Consider the following 20461-nt stretch of genomic DNA (forward strand, 5'->3'; position numbering starts at 1 on the left):
CTTTAACAATTTTCTTTGCTGTGCAATTATTTCATAAAAACAAAGACAAAATTTTAAAAAATGTGGGCAATACTAAACCTCCCCATCATTCAATCAAGCAACAACATAAATTAATTGTTTCTTGTATGACTTTATCAGTCTCACATTGTAGAGGAATTTTGGCTCATTCTTCATAACACTGCTTCAGTTCATTGAGGTTTTTGGGCATTCATTTATGCGCAGCTCTCTTAGGGTCCCGCCACAATGTTTCATTACACATTCTGATTGGGGTGAATGTGCTGACATGTCCACTCCTGGGGAAAACGTTTTTTTGCATCTTACTGGGTAGTTAATGTATATAGGGTTATATCTATTTTTATTCTCTCATGTCTGTTTGGAGAGAAAATATTGGCAAGATGTGGAAAACTCCCCAAACCTGTATTGGAGGAGATTAAGCAATATTATGTAATGCAACCACAAGAGGACACAAGCCAGTGTCTTCTTGTGCCAGTCCCAAGTCTGGATAAATGCAGAGGGTTGTGTCAGGAAGGGCATCCGATGTAAAACATGCCAAATTAAAAATGCAAATCATGACCCTGCAAAGTAATGGTAGAGGAGAGTTTAGCCAGACAACACAGGACAGGATGATTCTGTAAAATGACGCTGGTGGTGAGGAAGATGAAGTGGTGGCTGTTGAAAAAGGAGGAATGTTGTGTAATTTTCAGGGAGGCGCTGAGACAGGCTCTAGGTGGTCAGGAGGGGCTTCCAAATGACTGGACCACTACAGCTAATGTGGCAAAGGCCAAACAAAGAGCATATGAGGACTTGTATGCTACATTGGACACTAAAGAGGGAGAGGTGGATTTGTACAGGTTGGCTAGACAGAGAAATAGAGATGGGAAGGATGTGCAGCAGGTTAGTGTGATTAAAGATAAGGATGGAAATGTATTGACTGTCAGGAGTGTGATGGGAAGATGGAAGGAGAACTTTGAAGAGTTGTTGAATGAGGAAAATAAAAGAACAGAGAGTAGAAGAGGTGACTTGTTTGGAGCAGGAAATAGCAAAGATTAGTAAGAGTGAAGTGAGGAGGACGTTAAAGAGGATGAAAAGTGGAAAGGCAGTTGGTCCTGATGACATATGTGTGGAGGTATGGAAGTATCTAGGAGAGGTTTTTTTAACAAGATCTTGGAGAGTGAGAGGATGCTCGAGGACTGGAGGAGAAGTGCACTGGTGCCAATTTTTAAGAACAAGGGTGATGTGCAGAGCTGTGGTGTATGAGGAAAAAACCTTTAGATTGTTTGTTTCATTGCATGTTCATGTTAACGCTATTTTAAAGGGTCTGAGTTTACGTCCTCATTCCATATATAAAAGAATTACATTTAATAATACGATTATACATTATACAACGAGTACTGTGCTTCATTTGGGATTGATGCTTTTTGTTAAGTTCAGCTCAACATCACAGAAAGCAGGATTCATGTTGCCACATTTCTCCTCTCTGTTCTTTGTCAGGTCAAGCTCTCCTGTTCGCGTCTTGACCTCAAAGAGGAAGAGCACAATACAGAAGTGAGTATCCGTTTTTAATCTGTTGTGTTTAATGTTTGTTCACGGCCTCAGCACTTACTCTGCCTTTGAAAAACTTGAAGAGGTGATAAAAAGTTGTGTCCTCTTTCATTAGGGTAAGCTTCGATCCCACCCTCAACCCACAGCCTCCTGAGAAGTGTATTGTGAAATCATTAGAATCAAGTAGATCTAATATTCCTGCCACATATAATTTATTTGTAACAATTAGAACATTTGAGATTGAGAACATTGAGAGCAGAATGTGTGTTATTTACCTGTGAACAGGCTGACTATCAGTCCCACACTGATAGCTGTCATAGTTCCAATAGGACTGAAGTAGAGGTAGGACAAGGAGTACCAGCTGTCTGCAAGCAGAGGCCTGGATGTGGAAGAACACATTGTACTCTGATTTAGATAAACAAGCCAGGCTTGCTCAGGGCTGGTATTAATGGAATACTTTAAATATTAAATATTGCAAAAAAAATGCACGCGCTTGCTTTGAAAGCTGATTTGTATACAGACTTAGAACATCTTACTTACACGACGATCCTAAACATTGCAAGTGATATCAAAGCAATAATCACTCATGGATACAGTTACACACTTACTTGGTACCTGTTGTTCTTTGTGTGTTCTGTGTGGTGGCAGAGGTGATGATGGTTGGTTGTGTTGGCAGATCCGTAGAGGTCCAGTTGAGGCTGTCTGGAGCAGTGAAATTACATCCCTCAGTTGTCAGCAACAGAGGCCGGGTCATCTCAAGAGGGGGAGGGTACATCTGGGCTCCGATGCTCACCCACAGGGATATGACCAACCCTGATATGAGGCCTGATAAAGCTCCCTAAAAACATTTAATGCAATATCAATTTTATACAGTGCAAAATGTAACTACATCTAAATGTAACCAGGATTGATCTAATATCCCTAAATTGAGCAGCAGACTATGTTGTCATACAGATTGACTTAAAATAACAGACTTACTTTAGAGTTGGCAAAAGGACAGAGGATGCCCAATGTGAACATGCCCAGTAAAGGACCTCCAATAATCCCAAATATGCTGATGACTGCCTGTAGAAAGAGGCACACATCACTCACATTGCAGGAATAATAAGCAATATGCAGTCTTCCATCTTTTGACCCGACTGTGCAGCAAAAACCAATTAATTGGCCACTCAAGGACTTTTGGATGGGAGTAAATAATCATTTATATACATCCCGTAGCATCAACAAGGACTTTGCTGCTAATGCACTAGCAGATCCACTCTACCTGCAAAATCCCTCCCATGAATGAAGCCAGTCCAGCCATTCCAATGCATAAAACACCATATACAAGACCTGTAAACGACATTCGGTAAGAATTTGAGAATTTTAAGTTATTTAACATCTGATGTGCTGATAATCTGCTTACTCAGTCCCTTTGAGATCCAGGAGAGATGCTTTTCAGACACGTCAAAGTACGGTTTGATCAGGTCCTCTACTGTCACTGCAGCCAGTGCATTGATGCTAGACGACACTGTGCTGGAGATAAAAGGCATAAAACAAAAAACAAACGTGTTATAAGAAGACTGTGAGCTGTATCACATCATTTACTTTAAATAAACCAAAAATACAGTGTCATAGTAAACAATGGTGAAAATGGAGTTACCCAACACTGCATATTCTGCATAGGGGGTAATGGTGAATTAGGCAACATAATTGAAATGAATTGGATCTGAGGAGGGGCATGCATTTAACACTGGATATTTACCTTAGAGATCCACTAAATGCTGCTGCAACAAATAGTCCAGGAAGGCCAGGATAGTCTCCCAATATGTCCATAACCAAATACGGCATCAGCTGCAGAGAAAGTGTAACAATTGATTGTATGGATAATCAGTAGGATTGTCGTTGCACAAATGTCACTTAAGAGAGTGTTTTACAGCACACTCAATATTGGCTGAACCAGCAAAACCTATGTTATTGGATTTTTTTTAAACCCCATGGTTGGTGTGTACAACTATAGTATATTCTGCTAAGTCACTCGTCATGGCAACAGCTGTACCACGCCTCTGTCATACCTGATCTGGAGCCGAAACTAGACCAGCTGTCCATGGGTCGCATGTCTTATAGATTGAGTAAAGGCACATTCCTGCAAACACTGAGCAAAGCAATATGGAGCACAGACCTAACAGGTTGAGGTAGAGAGATCTGGATAAAGAGAGAAATGCAGAAAAACAGCCAGCCACACATGAAAACAATGGAAAATGCTAGACAGAAACAATTTAATACTAAAATTATCAGAGCATATATTTGAAACCTGTGTTATACATGTGCAATGCATATAATTTCTTAAAAAATGAGGTGGCCCTATCATGTTTTATGGTAAAAATTTCTCCACAACAAGTACAAGAAGACTCACAGTCGGGCATTAGTGATGTTCTTGCAGGAGATGTATCTCTGAACCTGGGCCTGGTTGATTCCATAAATACTGACCCAAACAAAGGTTCCTCCAATAGTTGTAGTCCAAAAAGTGTGTCTCTTCAGTGGGTTTAAGTCAAAGCTGGTGAAACCAAAAACAAGAATAACTTGAATTACACTATAAATATTGATGTTGTTCAGATACTGGACCCTCTCACAAACTAAGTTCACAAAGATATGTTCCCTAAAACAATCTGAAGGCCTAATTTTCACAATGAGATGGTGTATCCCAATAAATGTGAATTTAAGAGGCTCGCAATTAGATTTCCAGGATTTACATTTACAGTCACATTTATCCATTTCAAGCAATGGCAGAACATACATTTCCTATTCTACTTATTTTTATTGTAAGGCAGTTGGTTTGCAACCCTTTTTTAAAGTGAGGTTAACAGATTAGATTTTATAGTGAAGTAAGTAAATTTTTCATTGTCATATGATTTTATGGTCCTAATGGGGATAAATAACCAAGCAACTTTACCACAGCGACTAATGACTTGGTAACAACCTAATGACATTAGGCTGCATTAGCTGTGGACATCATTGCATGCTTCCCCTCTTTCTCTACTCCTCTGGTCTCTCTACGTCTCTTTCTCTCTGTTCTGCTCCTCAGCTCAGTCCCACCTCAGTGTGATTTGTATTTCACTGCTGAGGCACTAGTTGAACATAAAATAGATTTTAGTGGCTTCAAATATCAACAGAGGGGGCTCCAAGGGCAAGTGGGAATAAAAAGGTCAATGTTCTTGCTTTTCATCTGCGCTAGTTGGTGAGGTGCTGGGTCTAAATTGCACCAGGGTGTTTGTTTTATTTTTTATTTTTACAAAAGTATACATTTTATTGCATTGCTGCCTCCCAATGGTGTAGTAATGTCATTGCTGTCATTATTTGGTATCGTTTAAAGTCAGTTTCACAATAAGTAAGATGGCAATCTTCTTTTTCTGCAGTTAAAAAAAAGTCTTGATTAAAAAAAAAAACTTGAGTAACAAGTTAAATAGGACATCTATCATTTACATTTATAGAGTTTTTACATTTAGTAGAGCAGAGTATTAGTACACTCACTCCCAAAAATTGAGTCTTCCTCCTTGTTGTGAGTCTGAAATGATGCGGAGAATTCCACCTTGTAAGACCACAGACCTGATAATGACAGACAGGAAGCCTGCAAGCATGACACCAACCTGGAAGGGAAATGTTATTAATGATGGGGCTGCTTTTGAAAATGGCTAATATGTAATAGTCATCCGTTTCCTGCTGAGCCCCAGTTGCTGTGCACTGTATGACACACTGTTTTAAAACATGCCTGAAGCAAACTCAGAAAGAAGTGAAAAATGCACAAAGTTACCAGACTTGGTCATTTTACAGTGAATTCCACTCCATGGAAAAGCCTACCTGAAACACATCAGTCCACACCACTGCCTTCAGACCACCCTGTTGCAATGTAGAACAGAAAGAGGTGTCTATACTGTATCCAGGAATTCAGCAATGAATGATGTTATTACTTGCCATAAAAATATAAACTTGTTGTGTTTTTCTTTTTGTTATGTGCACAGTCAAACTCCGATGAGCATTTTCTGCGTACCATTGTGCAGTAAAAGGTACACACCACACCTGTGGAGATGACTGCACCCCACAGATTCATACCCGTGACTGCAAGGAGATGGATAGTTAGAAAGAGCAGTCACTCAGCTGTGCAATGTAAAAGCAGCTTTAAGTGTCCTCATGTTTCATGTGCCTGAGCGCCACAGACTGAAACTGACATACCTTGGTTTAAAGCTAGAGCTGGGGCATAAATGACAATTCCAGTGTAGAGGACCTGTGACAAAGAGAAAAATAATATCAGCATCAGTGACCCTCATGGTTCACATAGCTGTATGTGGTTTGAGCCGAGTTTGAAGGTGTCATTTTGTGTTGATTGGCTTCTTACTCACTGTCTGCACAAGGAAGAGCAGAGTTCCCAGGAGACGGGTCGCTCTATTGAAACGCAGCTCCAGATACTTGGCAGAGAAGTCACATAGAGAGGAAAGAGAATTTAAAATGCAAGTAGCAGAAAATGCCAGATTGTGACAAATGTATTGGCAAGTTATTTTACCCCATTTTACATCAAGTTAACCTGTGGCAAACAGCAATCATGTCAGCAATCATATATTTGTATCATCCTTGAACCAAACACACAGTCCAGTGCATCAGAAATCTCTCACTCTTGGGGGGAATTGCATCAGCGGAGCAAGGGAATGTTCCTCCCTTTTGTGCTTTATAACCAGCTATCTTACAACTCTACAGCAGCTTGCAATAGCTTTCTCTTTCTATAGAACCATTAAACAATCTCTCTGCTAGATGAAGACATCTGTCAAAGAAAAACAGCGCCGTCCACTTCAATATATCAGATATATATCAGAAATCCCCACCATGATGCTAAACAATATGGGCACTTTTAAATAACTGATTTTCAAATCAAACCACACCTCATATGTGCTGGTGATGGCCAGCCTGTAAAAGACTGGGAGATAGATCTCAGATGTGATCATCATCGTTAATAAATAAGAGAAACCATAAAATCCAATACTGGCTCCGTAGCGATACACCTAAGGACCAAAAATAGTAGGAATTAGATATAGTTTGGAAAAGACATATTTGTTACAAGACAAAAAAAATTGCATGTAACTAAAATTAAAAAATACTGTATCCACCAAACAGTGAATACTGAAGCAGAGAAGTCACTCAGAAATTGTGATCACTGAGCATGATTTTGTGGGTTTTTATATAAAACCATATGCATATGTCCTTTTAACTAAAAAAAATGTGGTGCATTTAAAAGAAACACAAATCTTCCAAGCTGAACCAGGTGAGTTGGTTGTGGTATTTGGCTTTTGGGAATCTACTATAACCTTACCTCGGCTGGATTGGACAGTACTGTGATGGCTGACATGAAGCTGGCAGTCAAAGACAGGGAGATAGGCAGAAATGTCAGTCTCCGGCCCCCCATTAGGAAATCCCTGGAGCTTTTCTGGCCCCTGTCTGCCCAGGCGTAGTAGACTCCAACAGCAGCCGAGATCGCCAGCATGAGAGCAAACACCACATAGTCTGCTGCCACAAAGGAGCCAGCTACCACAGAGTCCCCTGTCATTTTAGTGGAAGTTAGAACCAAACTACAAATCAAAACTCCCAGAGAGTTATTGAAACAGTCCTGTGTATTCTGCTACTCAGGAACAGACAGTCCTCTGTGAGCAAGTGGATGTCCTGGCACATCAAGAGGAAGGGAGGAAGGGAGGTACAGAAAGTGACTATTATAGGCAGGTACATGAAGTCAGCAGCCCAGGAGAATGAACTGTTCACTTGACCATGAACTGTCATCGCTCCAAACTGTGTGAATAGGTACACGTGCTTTTCGAGTTGTGAGGACTGTCATTAACATAATGCATCCCCCAGCCCCCCACCATAACCTTAGCACTATCAAATAAATGCCCAACAGGAACCTAAACCTATATTACAGCCCTAAAACCAAATTTTAGCCCTTAAACAGCCCTCTAAAGCTGTGAGGACCGGCCGAAATGTCTTCATAATGATGACATCCAACAAGAATCTATCCACACATTAACATAGAGACACATACATGGGCACTTTTATCCAATTAGAAGATCCAAACACATATTTGTGATATCGGTTTCAAGTGGAGCAGATGCATTTTATGTGAATACAAAGAGAAAAAAATCGAATCAATAAATGAAACAACAACATTAACAATCAATATCCTCCCTGTTCCTGTGGAGAGCCATTATTTCCACAATCTATTTTTTATCTTGGCCAGAATTTCCTGTAATAAATGTGTTACTTAGTTCTTCTGAAACTGATAACAGAGCTTTTACATTTCATCAGTTTAGTGAAGCAGGCAAACAATGTGTGTAACAATGTGCTTAATCTAAAAATGCACACTTAAAATTTGTATTTTATTTTTGCTGAACACATCCATTAACTTTCACAATTCTTGAGGAAAAAGTACCATATTTTATGTCAAATATATACATAAATGCAGAAAATTTTAACTGGAACGTATTCTACTTTTTCTTGCCATTGTCTTTTTATTTACATTTGGGGGGTTGAGCTTTATTAATACAGATCTAATTGTAGACGGTTAAAATAAACAAACATTTTTATGTAAAAGACATTCAACTAATGTTCTGGCTCAGGTTCCTTTATGCTAACGTTAGCCTGAGGTTAGCATGTTAAACGTTGCGTTTTACATGACAGCCCAATTAAAACACGCTGTTAATTCTTTCCTCCTACTGTCTGCACAGTTTATTTATCCAGTTAATTTATTTATCAAATGTTTCATATTATTTATTTAAAAGTTCCTCAATAAATGCATACGAACTTTAAAAAAAAAAAAACATGTCACCAAGGCGGAAGTGCTAGAAAGATTCCTCTCTTGCGTCTCTGCCCTCTTCGTCCACCACGCGGAGACAGAAATTTCCCACAATGCTTTGTTCAGCATGGCTGCTCCCTGATATCGGCGTGTGTGTAAACATTTGTATTCAAGAGAAGCAGTAAAGTTTAGTTTTCATGAAACATTTACGTCGCATGCCACTTTTTGACATAAAATCTGTCTTTTGCCAAACAACGTAGCAAGGATGAAGATCAAATCCAAGTCTTCGTATCACAAATCAGAGAATACCTACAGGGTAAGTGTCTGCAAACCAGGCAGCATGATGCTAGCAGACGGTTTTGGGGATTTAAAGCTTTGTAAACTCTATAATGTGATTGTGTGCTGTAGTAACACATTGTATCTTGTGGCTTAGCAATGCAGACTAATACATTAACCCTCCAACTCAGATAGGTTAGTTTTGTGAAATCCCTAATAATGTCTAATACATTTTTCAGTTTCTCACTTTTGCTGAAAGACTTGCCAATGTGAACATTGATGTGATCCATCGTATTGACAGGACTGGATCTTATGCTGAGGTACGTATAAAAAAGTCAGAAATTACAAGCACTGTAATTGACCAAGTAAACTGCTCAGTTTATTTGTTTGCCACCGATTGGTATTGAGTTTATATTTTTACTCTCAATTCAGGAAGTAGAAACATACTTTTCTGAAGGCCTGACAAAATGGAGAGACCTCAACTTGACAGAACATTTCAGTATGTATCCAAAATAAGTGCTTTGGAATTTGCTATTTGTAGTTACTGTCATGAGATCAAAAGTAGAAAGATATTTCTAGGTAAACCAATGTCCAACTAAAACCTTTCCTCTGCAGCTGCCTTTTTGAAAGAGGTGTCCAACAAGAGTCAGTCGTTCAATATGCTGGTCTTTCATCAGAAGTCAATTGTAGAGAGTCTGAAAACACACCTGGGTGTGAAGAACAGTCTGGCCTACCAACCACTCCTGGAGTGAGTTCTCGCCGATGTTTTGTTTGTGACTTGCTTTTTTTCAGTTGCTAATGAGTCAAGTGATGTACTAATAATTTTTATTCCTCCAGCCTTGTAGTCCAGTTGGCTAGAGACCTGCAGACTGACTTTTACCCCCACTTTCCTGACTTCTTCATCCTGATCACCTCACTTCTGGACACAAAGGACACAGAGGTGCTGGAGTGGGCTTTCACGTGTCTTTCCTACCTCTACAAGTATCTGTGGAGGCTCATGGTGAAGGACATGACCAACATCTATAGGTGAGAAAGATTTATATTTAATTATTAGCAGACAGACTATACATCCAATGCTGGTGTAAATGAAAATGCTTTCTCTTCCGCAGTTTGTACAGCACACTCTTGGCACACAAGAAGGAGCACATCCGCAAGTTTGCAGCAGAGAGCTTCTCTTTCTTGATGAGAAAGGTACCTTCTTTTTCTCACATGAGCAAGCTGTGACATGTGTGTTTTTATTTCCTGCAACTGCTTTTTATAAATTAGAATTTTTTCGGATATTTGAAGTTGATTTACCTTACAGTAATCAAATATTCTTTTTTTCTCATTTTTTCCATTGCACAGGTTCCAGATCTTGATGCCCTGCTCAATCTTGTATTCTCAGACCTGCAGCAGCACCCGGACAAAGCGGAGGGGGCGGGTCAACTGCTGTTTGAAATGTGCAAAGGAGTCCGGAACATGTTTCACTCCTGCGCTGCAACTGTGAGTCTCTTGACCAAAGAGTGGGCATCATTAACTGTGACTGAAATGTGAAAGCTGAAGAAATGCAAAGCCTAATGTGTGTGTCAACTGACATTGAATTGTCCCTGCAGGCTCTACCTGTGGCTCTGCGTAAGCTCGGCCCCACAACCAGCCCGGGGGCATCACTGCCGTGGGACACCATCAGGGATACTCTGGATCACATGGCTCAGGCTGCAGCGGGGCACGTTGACAGAGAACACTTCCTGGTTTTGTGGGAGACGCTACAGGTTAGTTTGAACGCGCACAGAAATATTTTTCACTGCTTCAATGAGAACAGAAGCTACTAAATAACTACATCCTTATTCAGGCCTCTTCCCCTGCAAAGTTAGACTTTTAGTCATTGTTAGACTGTCAGACGAATCAAACGGTGTCTGTATCAATCCTTTCTCCACTTTGTAGGGCTTTATTTTTACATTTAATATCTTGTCTGTTGGTGGTGTTCCCCTCAAAAACAGGTCAGTGTGGTGGAGGTCCTTGATATCATGGAGGCGAAGGGAGAAAAAGCTGCGCCAGCAACAGAGCAGCTGGAGAGGTTGCTGTTCATCTTCCACACCCTGGTGTCCCACAGGGATGGAGCCAAGGTCACTAAGCCCGAGGCTGTTTGCAAGGTAAGAGAAAAATAGTCATTTGAGACATTTTATTACATGTAAATTAAATCTCACAAAATTTGTGGCTTTGGATTATTTGTCTTCATCCCTTTATTTTCTCGGACCTGCAGATGGTGCTGCGGTTGATTCGAAGCTCAGCTCTGTCAGTTTCCTGTTCCCGACTTCTCCTCCAGATCATCTCGTCTCTGCTCCTTGGGGAGAACATCAGCCTGCCCAAAGCCGTCATTCAGGAGACAGTTGAACAAGTGACTGTGTTTTTGTGTTTGACAGACAAAGTTACATTTGCATTTGTAAATTTAAATATTTGTTTACATGTGCACTTTCTCTGTAAGAGCGTTGTTTGAATAAAATAAGTGTGATTTGTTTAATGTGACCGAAAAATAAATGTGTATGTCATGTGTGACTGTGCTCTTCATTAGGTGTTTGCCAGTGTGATGGGGGAAGACCTGAAAGTTGAGTTCACCAAGGAGATGTTCACCATGAAACAGTTTGAACAGGTGAGTTGTAATGAGTGTATCCAGTGTTTTGCTCTGCTCCTGAGGCTGCTCTCTCGATTCTGTCAGTAGCTCCCTGACTCTGACTTTGCTCTTGTCCCATCTCCTTCAGCTCTTCCTCCCCAGCCTGCTTTATTTTACTGCGCAGTTGTTCGGCAGCAGCGATGCCGTGTCCCATCACTGTGCCCTGGATGTCCTAGTCCATCTTATCCTTTCCAAAGCCCCACCCCCAACAGATGGCTCCATGGCCTTTGAAACTTACCCATTACTCTTCACTGGACAAACCACAAGGTGGGTTGATACTGTTTATCTCAAATATCTGACCAAATGTATTAATGCTGCTTGTAATTCATACAGCTGTTTGAATTGAACTTGTATTAATTTAAACTTAACTTAAAATGTTTTCTCCGTGAGCAGAGTGTTTAGCAGTAAGGAGGCCAGTCAGGCCACCAGCATGAAGTCAGAACAGCCAGCTGTACCGGAGCTGGTGCTGTCATTGGTGAAATTTCCAGAGGAACAGCACCAGTGCATCCCTGACCTGTCACTACCTTGGGCAGCCCTCATGCTGCTGCCACACCTCAGGTAAGGATCCACTGTTACACTCCCACTGGTAACTGTTTTGGGTGAGGTGGGGAGAATGAGCAAATGTGAACTCTTGTCTGTGAAGGTGAAAAAATGTCTGACATGTCTTTTTATTAATGAGCTAAACATATTGTCCTGAGTGTTAGTATGAAAAATTAACTTTCCACTTGTTTTGTGTCTATTTTTTTCAGACCTCTACCTCCAGCTTGTGTTGTTCCTGCTGTTACTGCTTTTTTAAATCACTTGCTGTGTGAGATTGAAAGTGAGAAACTGGGAAAAGGTTTGTGATGTGTTTGGTTTCTTACTTCTTTTGGTGATCACATTTAAAAATAAATGTAACCTTTTAACCAGGATTTAGGGGTTAACTCATTATATTCTCAATTAATGAGAGAGTTTTAACTCAAAACCACGGGTCTGTCTACACTTGCTTGGGTGCCCTTAACAGTAGATTTTAACATCCACCCCCTTTAAGCTTGACTGAAGTGCTTCTTCCTTGCTCCTCTGTCCACTAGCTGGTCTGTTTGTGGCCCGACAAGCCCTGAGCTGCCTCCTGAGTCTGGATGATTCTGCTGAGCTCCTCTCACTAGTGACTGTGGACAAGATCACCTCCATTCTGAGGTGTGTACTGCACTCCACCCATGCCCACATAGTTTTTTTTATTTTCTTTACTAAACATTTGTTTTTGTTGCAGAAACAGCTTAATCTCTCTCTCTCTGCTTATGCTTAGAAATTCATAAAGCAATACAGCACATTTTTACTTTCACTAAAAGGTTTAAAGAATTGGCCATTTTGTTTATGATTATTACAGGAAGTTTCCCACAGACCTAACTGCTCTGCTGCTTGGAGACCTCTACTACACTCGCCTGTCACTCAGTGGTGTTTCAGAGCATCTGTCCCATATTGCACTGCTGGAGCTCTACCAGATTCTTCACGCCAACCTCTCCTCCAACCTCTCTAAGGTACAATTTGTCTTATTAATATCATAAATTGAATAAATCTCGTTCTGTGATTGTTGGTGTTTACAAGACATTTCATCAAAAGTCTTATAGAATATGTGAAGAATAATATGAACACGTTGACATTTGCTTCACTATTTTACCACCAATGTTTTTTCTCTCTCAGATTCGCCTGCTCACTCTGAGGATTCTCTCTCAATTTGAGGCAGAGCTCCCACCACAGACTGAGGTAAGGCTGTCAGTTCAGATTCTAAGTAACCCAAATCAAAGACACAGAAACAATATGTTTGTTTAGTGATGTGTGTGTGTATCTGTCCTTCTGTCTAGGGTGAGGAGAATGTGGAGGTGCAGCCGGTGTTTGCAGTTTGCCTGCAGGCTGAGCTGGTTCCGGCTTCAGTTCAGGACTACAGAGACAAACTGCTTCACCTGCGGAAGCTGAGACATGACCTGGTGCAGCGCAGCTTGCCGCAGGGGCCGCCTGGCACCTTTCAGCAGGTAGAAACACTTCTTAAGATTTTAAAAGAAGAGTCAAATGTTTGTAATTGTTTCACTGATGAAATCTACAGATGACTAATAATATTTATACACATCTTGATAAAGGTACTCAGACCACAATGGAGTAGAATCATTTTGTAGTATTTTGCATCATGGTGTTTGTATTATAAAAGGAATAAATTATGGCTGAATGGCAAAGAAAATAATTTTTTGTGACATATTGATTATGTTTCACTTGCAGTGATTGTATTATACTATACACTGCTGCCTGAGAAACTGTGTATTTGCACTAACTGTTGTATTTTTTACAAGAGAATCCATTTAGTTGTATGACGGTTTTCGATTCTCTTCACTCAGGTGCCTCTACGTTACCTCATCGCAATGCTGTTTGTCAACTTCAGGCCAATGTGGGACGCAGTCATTGACCTTATTGTGTGAGTATACAGGACATCAGGAAAAACACACTTTAGATATTTTGTTTGTTGCACACTTTTCACATAAAGTGAAGTGGGGCCTTCACTCACCAGGGGCAACTAAGTTGGGGTTCAGCATCTTGCAGTTTGACATGTGACAGAAGGAGCCGGGAATTGAACCAACAACCCTGGGATTGTCGGACGACTGCTCTACCTGCTAACCCACAGTTACCCAGTGGACATGCTCCTTTTTAAATGAAGAATGCTTAAAAAAAAAGAAAAAAAATACTTTAAACAGTCTTGCTGATCACAACACAGAACTCTACCCTACTTTAAATAGAATTAAACAAACCTGTGTCCTGTCCCTTCTCACAGGAGCCATGCCAGAGGGATGGACAACAAACACTTCTGGGGGGTCTTCTATGAACATCTGGAGATGGTTGCAGAGCTAGCTGGTAAGGCCTACCAGCTATCACTTGTGTGTCATGATTTCACGTTTTGTTTCACATACTAGGATCTACAACCTCAGATCTTCTCCCAGAACATTGACTTATTAGTGTTTCTTTGTACTATCTAACAAATGCATCAAACTGTGAACAGAGATATGAAGTCATTTTTCCTCACTGTATGTCATAGAAAAAGAATTGCAGCAGGATACAAAAGATGATGATGATGATGATGATGATGATGAAGAGTCCAATCATCAGGATGAGCCAGGCTGTGATGTTATTGAAAGTGGGGATGTGGGTGTACTGTTCCTGGAGCAGCTGAAGGTGACATGTGACTCCAATGAGAGGACAGACTTCCCCAACTTCCGCAGCCTGCTGTGGCGTGCTATGGCCCAGTTCTCGGACCGAGTGGAACCACGAAGCCGAGAACTGAGTCCTCTGCTGCTCAGGTTTATCAGGTCAGTGTTTTAAAAAGAGCAGACCTGTTGATTTAGAAAGAAATTGTTCCTGGTAAGAAAAATCCCACCAACAAACAAAATTTGCCTTGATGGATTTCCTCTTGCCAGGAATGAGTTTTACCCCGCTGACCTGCTGGTGGCCCCCACTCAGGATCTGAGAAAGAGAAATGACACTGGCCTAGAAGAGTCTAGAATGGCTGTAGAAGAAGAAGAAGAAGAAGAAGAGAAACAGGAAGACCAGCAGGAGGCAGAGGAGGAGATCAGACAGCAGAAGAAGACCCCTCCAAGAAGAGCTGCTGCTAAGTACGACATCACAATTACACTGAATGTCATTTCTATCTGACTTCTGATAGTCACCATCACGAACAGAGGCACATTTCATTTTAAATAGCTTTATTTCTGCAGTTACATATGGTACTGACATTGTCACTGACATTTTTGTCACAACTCTGTTTCACTATAAATAGTGGTAGTTGTATGAAAATATTAGTATATTCATATGAGGAATTAAATATAAATTGATCAAATTAATGTTGAATGCAAGACAAAAACCTTGATGCATTAGAAATAAACAAAATGTCATTTTATCAGCTTAATTTCTTTCTACCAACAAAAATATTGGAAAAAATCTATGCCTATTTATTAAAGCAGGAATTGGGATACATCTTAATATAATGCAGAGCAGTGCAACAATACAGCTGCATATTTCCATTAAACTTTCAATTTATCATTAGTTTGTCACTTTCACAGTAATTACAAACAGCTTTTAACAGGCTGATTGTGTTAATATTTCGTTGGATTTCTCGTCCCTCACACAGACAGCTGATCGCTCACCTGAAGGTTTTTGCCAAATTCACTAACCCTCGTTCTCTCTACCTGGAGAGTAACCTCAGTGAGCTCTACAACCAGGTAATCTTCCAAACATCGAACAACTTCAAAGTCTTCAAACTAACTAATGTCAGAAGTGCTTGTTAGCGGGACATTATCGTGTATTTACCCTTAATATTGTAATGTAGCTGTGATTAACAAGTTATTTGAACATAGTCAGAAATGCTCTCCCCCTTTTCTGTTGTCTGTTATTTTGGCATCAAACGAACATAATGTGCATGATTTGTCAGTCAGTCTGTCTCTGTTTTTAGTTGCTCTGCCATCAGGACCAGCAGATTCAACGAGTGGCGCTGGAATGTGTCCTCACTTACAAAGACCCTAACATAGTACCATACAAGTAAGACATTGTTCCTTCTGATAAGCTCTTGTCATCGACCATCTCGGGTTACAAATAGAGGAATGTTAACTACCAGCTCAGCGTCTCTATTCCCGACATTATGCCCGCTTCTATTTATCAAGTTATCAACGCACCACACTGGCAGCTTCTTTTCAGATACAGTATACGCAGAATTTCGGTGCAGGTTTTGTATTACAGTACGTGTGTGTGTGTGTGTGAGGATGATTTATACTGACACTTGTATGAATTTTGTACCATTTCATCAACATCATGATCTTTCAGATTAAAGAACTAATCATTGTGAGGCTACGTTATCTGCAATAAAGAGTTTTTATACCCAAATCTGCCAATAAGTGTGTGCAGCCACGGAGATGCTTCTTTGTGTTACTGTTATGACCTTTGTGTGTGTGTGTGTGTGCGTGTGCGTGTGCGCAGGGAGAATATGGAGAGGCTTCTTGATGACAAACACTTCAAAGAGGAGATTATCCATTTTAACATTTCTGAGGAGACAGGAGTGATTGATGTTTCACACAGAACCAAACTCATCCCACTGCTCATGAGGTACTTTACACACTGTGTGCTTTTTAGTATTTTTGGTTGTTTTTCTTTGCTGCCTTTTGGACATATATATAGAACACAATTGTGGACTGCTAGTCAAGGACACATGCTTTACGTCTTTTCCTGAATACTCCTGAGTACTTTGTAGCTACGGTATATTCATCACTGAAGCATGCAGCGCCCCCTGAATACCTTCTCAGATAATAAAGCAGACCCATTTAAATGCTGATATTTTCTCTTTGAATTTTATGATGCAGGATCCTGTTTGGCCGTCTGCGCAGTAAAGCTGGCAGTAAGTTCCAAGGGAAGGCCAACACCGCTTCCCGGTCTTCCATCATTCTGCGTTTCCTGGCGGGTTGCCAGGCTGAAGAGCTTGAAATGTTCATTCACCTGCTGCTAGAGCCTGTCTGCCATTACACTCAAGGTAGGAAAGCAAAAAAAAAAACCAACTCTGTGCAAAACATAGAGTAACTTAGCTTTAAGTCAAATAACAGTAGAAAATACTAACTTGTCTTGAATGAGAGCTCCATTGATATTCTAGTGGAAAGTATTTAAATTTGTTATTATTTTTTGTGTCCTAAGGTTCTTGTCTGGCAGCAGTAGAGAGAGCGGTGGCGGAGACAGATGTGGGCGCCATCCTGCCACTGGGCCGTCAGCACAGTCTGCTCAACATCATCAATGTTGTGATCCAGAAACTGGGCCACCTCATCCACATCTACCTGCCGAAAGTCCTGCAAATCCTGCTGTGTGTCACTGCCTCCGTTTCCACCATGCTAGACAAAAGAAAACAGGTGCCCACGAAGAGCGATTCATACAAATATTTCAGTTAACAGGTTGCTAATCATCAGGGCCCTAAATTTGTTCTCATATGGTAGAAACTGCAATCATGGACATTGTTAGATACAGATGCTGTATTTCTGTGCTTGAAGTACTTTTAACTCAAAATGCAGAGTTTGTGATTGACTTTTAGGTTGAAGTGATACATTTTGGGTCGAAGTAGGATTGAGAGTAGAGGTGACTGTTGTACACTGAAGGGAGATTATTATTGTAATTAAATTACAGTGTATATTAGTGATGTACTGCTTTGTGTTACACTTCCCCTAATATTTTCCTCCAGAGTTTATAAGTTAAAAACCAATTATTGTTTTTCTGCAGCTGCGGGCAGGTTGCATCAGTCCTCTCAAGAATTTGAGACGACTCGGCATCCTGATGATCCAGGACTTTTTTCACACCTTTGATTCCTACAGCTTCAGTCCAGATGAGGTGGATGCTATCTTCCAGGCTGTTGTCTGGCCACAGGTAAATATTGCAAACAAGGTGTGTGTGTTGGTGTGGTTGGTTGTGTGTGTGTGTGTTTTCTTTAGCCACACAGTTGTTGTTGTTGTTGTGTTGTTGTTTACCTGCAAGTTTGAATTTGTTTTTGTCCAGGTCTGTCGTCTCCCCACAGAGAGCCCCTATTCCCCAACCCCTCTGCTGAAACTGATACATGTGTGGTGCAAAGATGCCAGGTTGGAGTCGGTCATCTTTCTTATACTTTCATTACTCACTTGTTTACCAGGACAAATTAACAAATCAGATGTCGGTCTGTCTCAGGTACTTCCCCCTCCTGGCCAAGCAGAGGCCCAACCACCCAGAGTGTGATGTCCTCTTGAATGTCTTTGCCCTCCTCTCTGCCAAAAATGCCTCCCCGGCGACCATCAGCATGATAATGGACATAGCTGAGTCCTTAGCAACCACAGAGGACTTTGTTGCTACAGAGGCTGAGACGGAGCTGATTGTTAATGGCTCCGTGCTTCCGCATCCTGAAGAGGGCGCTGTCATCACTGCAGGTTATTTTTAAATATGCCTTCTCCTCACTACACTTCTCGTCTGATTCCAGTATCAGGGTTGTTGTTACTGCATTGCTGGACAAAAGTAAATGTGCAAATTGTTGAATCTCTTCCAGACTCATTAACTGTGGGATCGAGAGTTCTGCTACCTCACATCTCCACCCTACTGCAGTACCTCAGTGGAGTTGTGCGTAACACAGACAGACTTAAGAAGAAGAAGTTCAGGGTACAGGTGGCCAAAGAGCTCAACATCCTCTCCAAGTTAGTGTGTTATTACAGCATATGCTATTTCATTCAGGTTTTTTCTGTTTAACTGTATCCGAGCAGTTTTGTCTCCAGAACTTTTTGATTGCCAACTACACTGTTGCATTAAAAATACAGTTTTTGATGTGTCACTTTTCCTCCGCCAGAGTCAGCCTATTTGTGAGCGACAAGGAGCAGAGCTCGGTGCTCATCAGCCTGTTGCTACCCTACCTACAGAAAGGCAACAACCCTCAAGTAAGACATAAGTGACCTAGTTGATGCTTTGTGTTAAGTGTAACAGATTGCACATATTTGGGCAAACCTTGAATGTTCTCGTTGCATTTGTTTCAGGAGACAGAAATTGATATCCTGGCCACTTTGCAGAACCTGTTGCGACAGTGTGTGCAGCCATCCAGCTTTGTGCGCCCGCTTAGCAAAATGTTCTCCTTCATCCACAACAAGCTGCCTAGGCAGGCTCTCACCAGCGTCTTCCAGGTATCAGGGAAAAAGAAATTTTGAACTAGATTCTTGGATTTAAATCACTTATGGAAGTGATTTAAATCCAAGAATCTAGTTCCCACTATGTATATAAATGTATATGGATATATATCTATAGATCTCTCTATATATCTATTTAGATATAGAAAAAACAGCATGTACTGTATGTGAGGTCAATAAAGCCTAGAAAGTCTTGTGACAGTTTAAATAAATGAGCTTAATATCTGTGCTGATCTGCTTTCAGACACTGTCAGATTTGGAACCTTCACTCACGTACATCACTGATTTAGCAACAAAGGTAAGATCATTTATGTTGTCCGGAGTTTTATTTCATACGTGTAACACACATCGTTCGAGTTCGAGTCAGAAGCTTGCTCACGTGGGAAAGTTTCAGTGCACGATCAATGTGCGCAGGAGTGTCAATGTGCATTGTTGTCGAGTTATAGAAATGTCCTCTAAACACCCATTTCTCACTTTTAATCTTCCCGACAGTTCGGGAAAGAGCAGCGTGCTTAAAGCACAAGCTCACCCACATAATATAGACATTGTACTAGGGGGCTCGAAGGATAAGGTCTGGATAATGTCGGAAGCTACTCACTCGGACATTTGTGTTCACACATACACCCTCTCCTGAAAAAGTCTGAATAATGTCAGAATCCAAGTGTGTGTCTGATTGCGGCTTTGTAAATCTCAACAATAATCTCTGGGGTCAAACTCACCTTCTGCGATAAATGATTTATCGCGTCATTTGACAGTACAATCAGCAGACAGCAAACCTACTGTTTTCTGCTCCCCCTCTCCAGCTTAATGCATTTGACAGTAGACACTTGGATGAGATCTACTTTGACGTGCGTCTCACAGCTTTCCAAGAAGCTGCCAGGCGAGTCAAAGATATGCAGACTCTGGACCTGGACTACATCAACACCCTCATACATAACTGCTTCCACACCTATGAGGTCAGTAGATAGAAGATAAAGGAATATTTTGCAATCTTACAGGTATAGCGTGAGATTTTAATATTTTTGTCTCTCCTTTGATGCAGATTGGCGACATGTCTCTGGCGGACAATGCCACATTGTGTCTGTCTGCAGTGATAACCCAGCTGGCAGCAGTTGGAGCTGGAGAGCAGATCTACAAGGACATTGTACAACACACAATCCTGGATGCTCTACATAAGGGGCTCCGCAGCAAGACTGAGGTACAACGGCACTCGCTTCTAACAATGTCTATAGACACTAGCTACTAAATATTCACTCAGTATGAAGTATAATCAAAAATTGCTTCAGTTTCTCTACTCTTCCCCTTTATTATCCTACCAGACTGTTCAGCATGAATACACCAGTGTGCTCGCCTGCCTGGTGAAGACCTATCCTTGCAAAAAAGAGTTCAGAGACCTGGTGCAGCTCACCAATTACAACGATCCAGAGTCAGACTTCTTTGAGCACATGAAACACATCCAGGTGAGACAAAAACCTTGGAAAATCATGTCTGTCACCCTTTCTACAC

General features: G+C 41.0%; 2 protein-coding genes across 2 annotated transcripts in view; one reads left to right on the plus strand and one right to left on the minus strand.

Moving 5' to 3' along the window:
* Window positions 1-7114, minus strand: slc5a8 (solute carrier family 5 member 8). Its single transcript, XM_067490410.1, has 17 exons — window positions 6881-7114; window positions 6453-6572; window positions 5919-5984; window positions 5752-5803; window positions 5570-5637; window positions 5380-5418; window positions 5053-5168; window positions 3938-4078; window positions 3597-3726; window positions 3287-3375; window positions 2948-3057; window positions 2807-2874; window positions 2521-2607; window positions 2151-2380; window positions 1818-1921; window positions 1604-1692; window positions 1-1518 (listed from the first exon to the last, which is right to left on the minus strand). Exons 1-17 carry the CDS (start codon window positions 7112-7114, stop codon window positions 1399-1401), a joined length of 1863 nt encoding a protein of 620 aa, XP_067346511.1. The 3' UTR covers window positions 1-1398.
* The window catches only part of utp20 (UTP20 small subunit processome component), a 21736-nt gene continuing 8331 nt past the window's right edge, over window positions 7057-20461 (plus strand). Inside the window, exons 1-37 of the mRNA XM_067490401.1 lie at window positions 7057-8666; window positions 8866-8946; window positions 9059-9125; window positions 9242-9374; window positions 9464-9652; window positions 9736-9817; window positions 9971-10108; window positions 10219-10374; window positions 10603-10755; window positions 10866-11000; window positions 11175-11252; window positions 11362-11540; window positions 11667-11831; window positions 12023-12111; window positions 12344-12449; window positions 12640-12790; window positions 12954-13016; window positions 13115-13282; window positions 13640-13716; window positions 14071-14150; window positions 14332-14602; window positions 14711-14905; window positions 15421-15511; window positions 15742-15827; window positions 16263-16388; window positions 16643-16809; window positions 16968-17176; window positions 17541-17684; window positions 17814-17893; window positions 17979-18214; window positions 18331-18475; window positions 18625-18712; window positions 18809-18952; window positions 19200-19253; window positions 19759-19911; window positions 19998-20153; window positions 20275-20415. Of these exons, the coding sequence (XP_067346502.1) occupies window positions 8616-8666; window positions 8866-8946; window positions 9059-9125; window positions 9242-9374; window positions 9464-9652; window positions 9736-9817; window positions 9971-10108; window positions 10219-10374; window positions 10603-10755; window positions 10866-11000; window positions 11175-11252; window positions 11362-11540; window positions 11667-11831; window positions 12023-12111; window positions 12344-12449; window positions 12640-12790; window positions 12954-13016; window positions 13115-13282; window positions 13640-13716; window positions 14071-14150; window positions 14332-14602; window positions 14711-14905; window positions 15421-15511; window positions 15742-15827; window positions 16263-16388; window positions 16643-16809; window positions 16968-17176; window positions 17541-17684; window positions 17814-17893; window positions 17979-18214; window positions 18331-18475; window positions 18625-18712; window positions 18809-18952; window positions 19200-19253; window positions 19759-19911; window positions 19998-20153; window positions 20275-20415 (4827 nt within the window). The 5' untranslated portion in view covers window positions 7057-8615. The remainder of the gene's footprint in view (window positions 8667-8865; window positions 8947-9058; window positions 9126-9241; window positions 9375-9463; window positions 9653-9735; window positions 9818-9970; window positions 10109-10218; window positions 10375-10602; window positions 10756-10865; window positions 11001-11174; window positions 11253-11361; window positions 11541-11666; window positions 11832-12022; window positions 12112-12343; window positions 12450-12639; window positions 12791-12953; window positions 13017-13114; window positions 13283-13639; window positions 13717-14070; window positions 14151-14331; window positions 14603-14710; window positions 14906-15420; window positions 15512-15741; window positions 15828-16262; window positions 16389-16642; window positions 16810-16967; window positions 17177-17540; window positions 17685-17813; window positions 17894-17978; window positions 18215-18330; window positions 18476-18624; window positions 18713-18808; window positions 18953-19199; window positions 19254-19758; window positions 19912-19997; window positions 20154-20274; window positions 20416-20461) is intronic.

The sequence above is a fragment of the Channa argus genome, chromosome 21 (assembly GCF_033026475.1).
Source record: "Channa argus isolate prfri chromosome 21, Channa argus male v1.0, whole genome shotgun sequence".
NCBI lineage: Eukaryota > Metazoa > Chordata > Actinopteri > Anabantiformes > Channidae > Channa > Channa argus.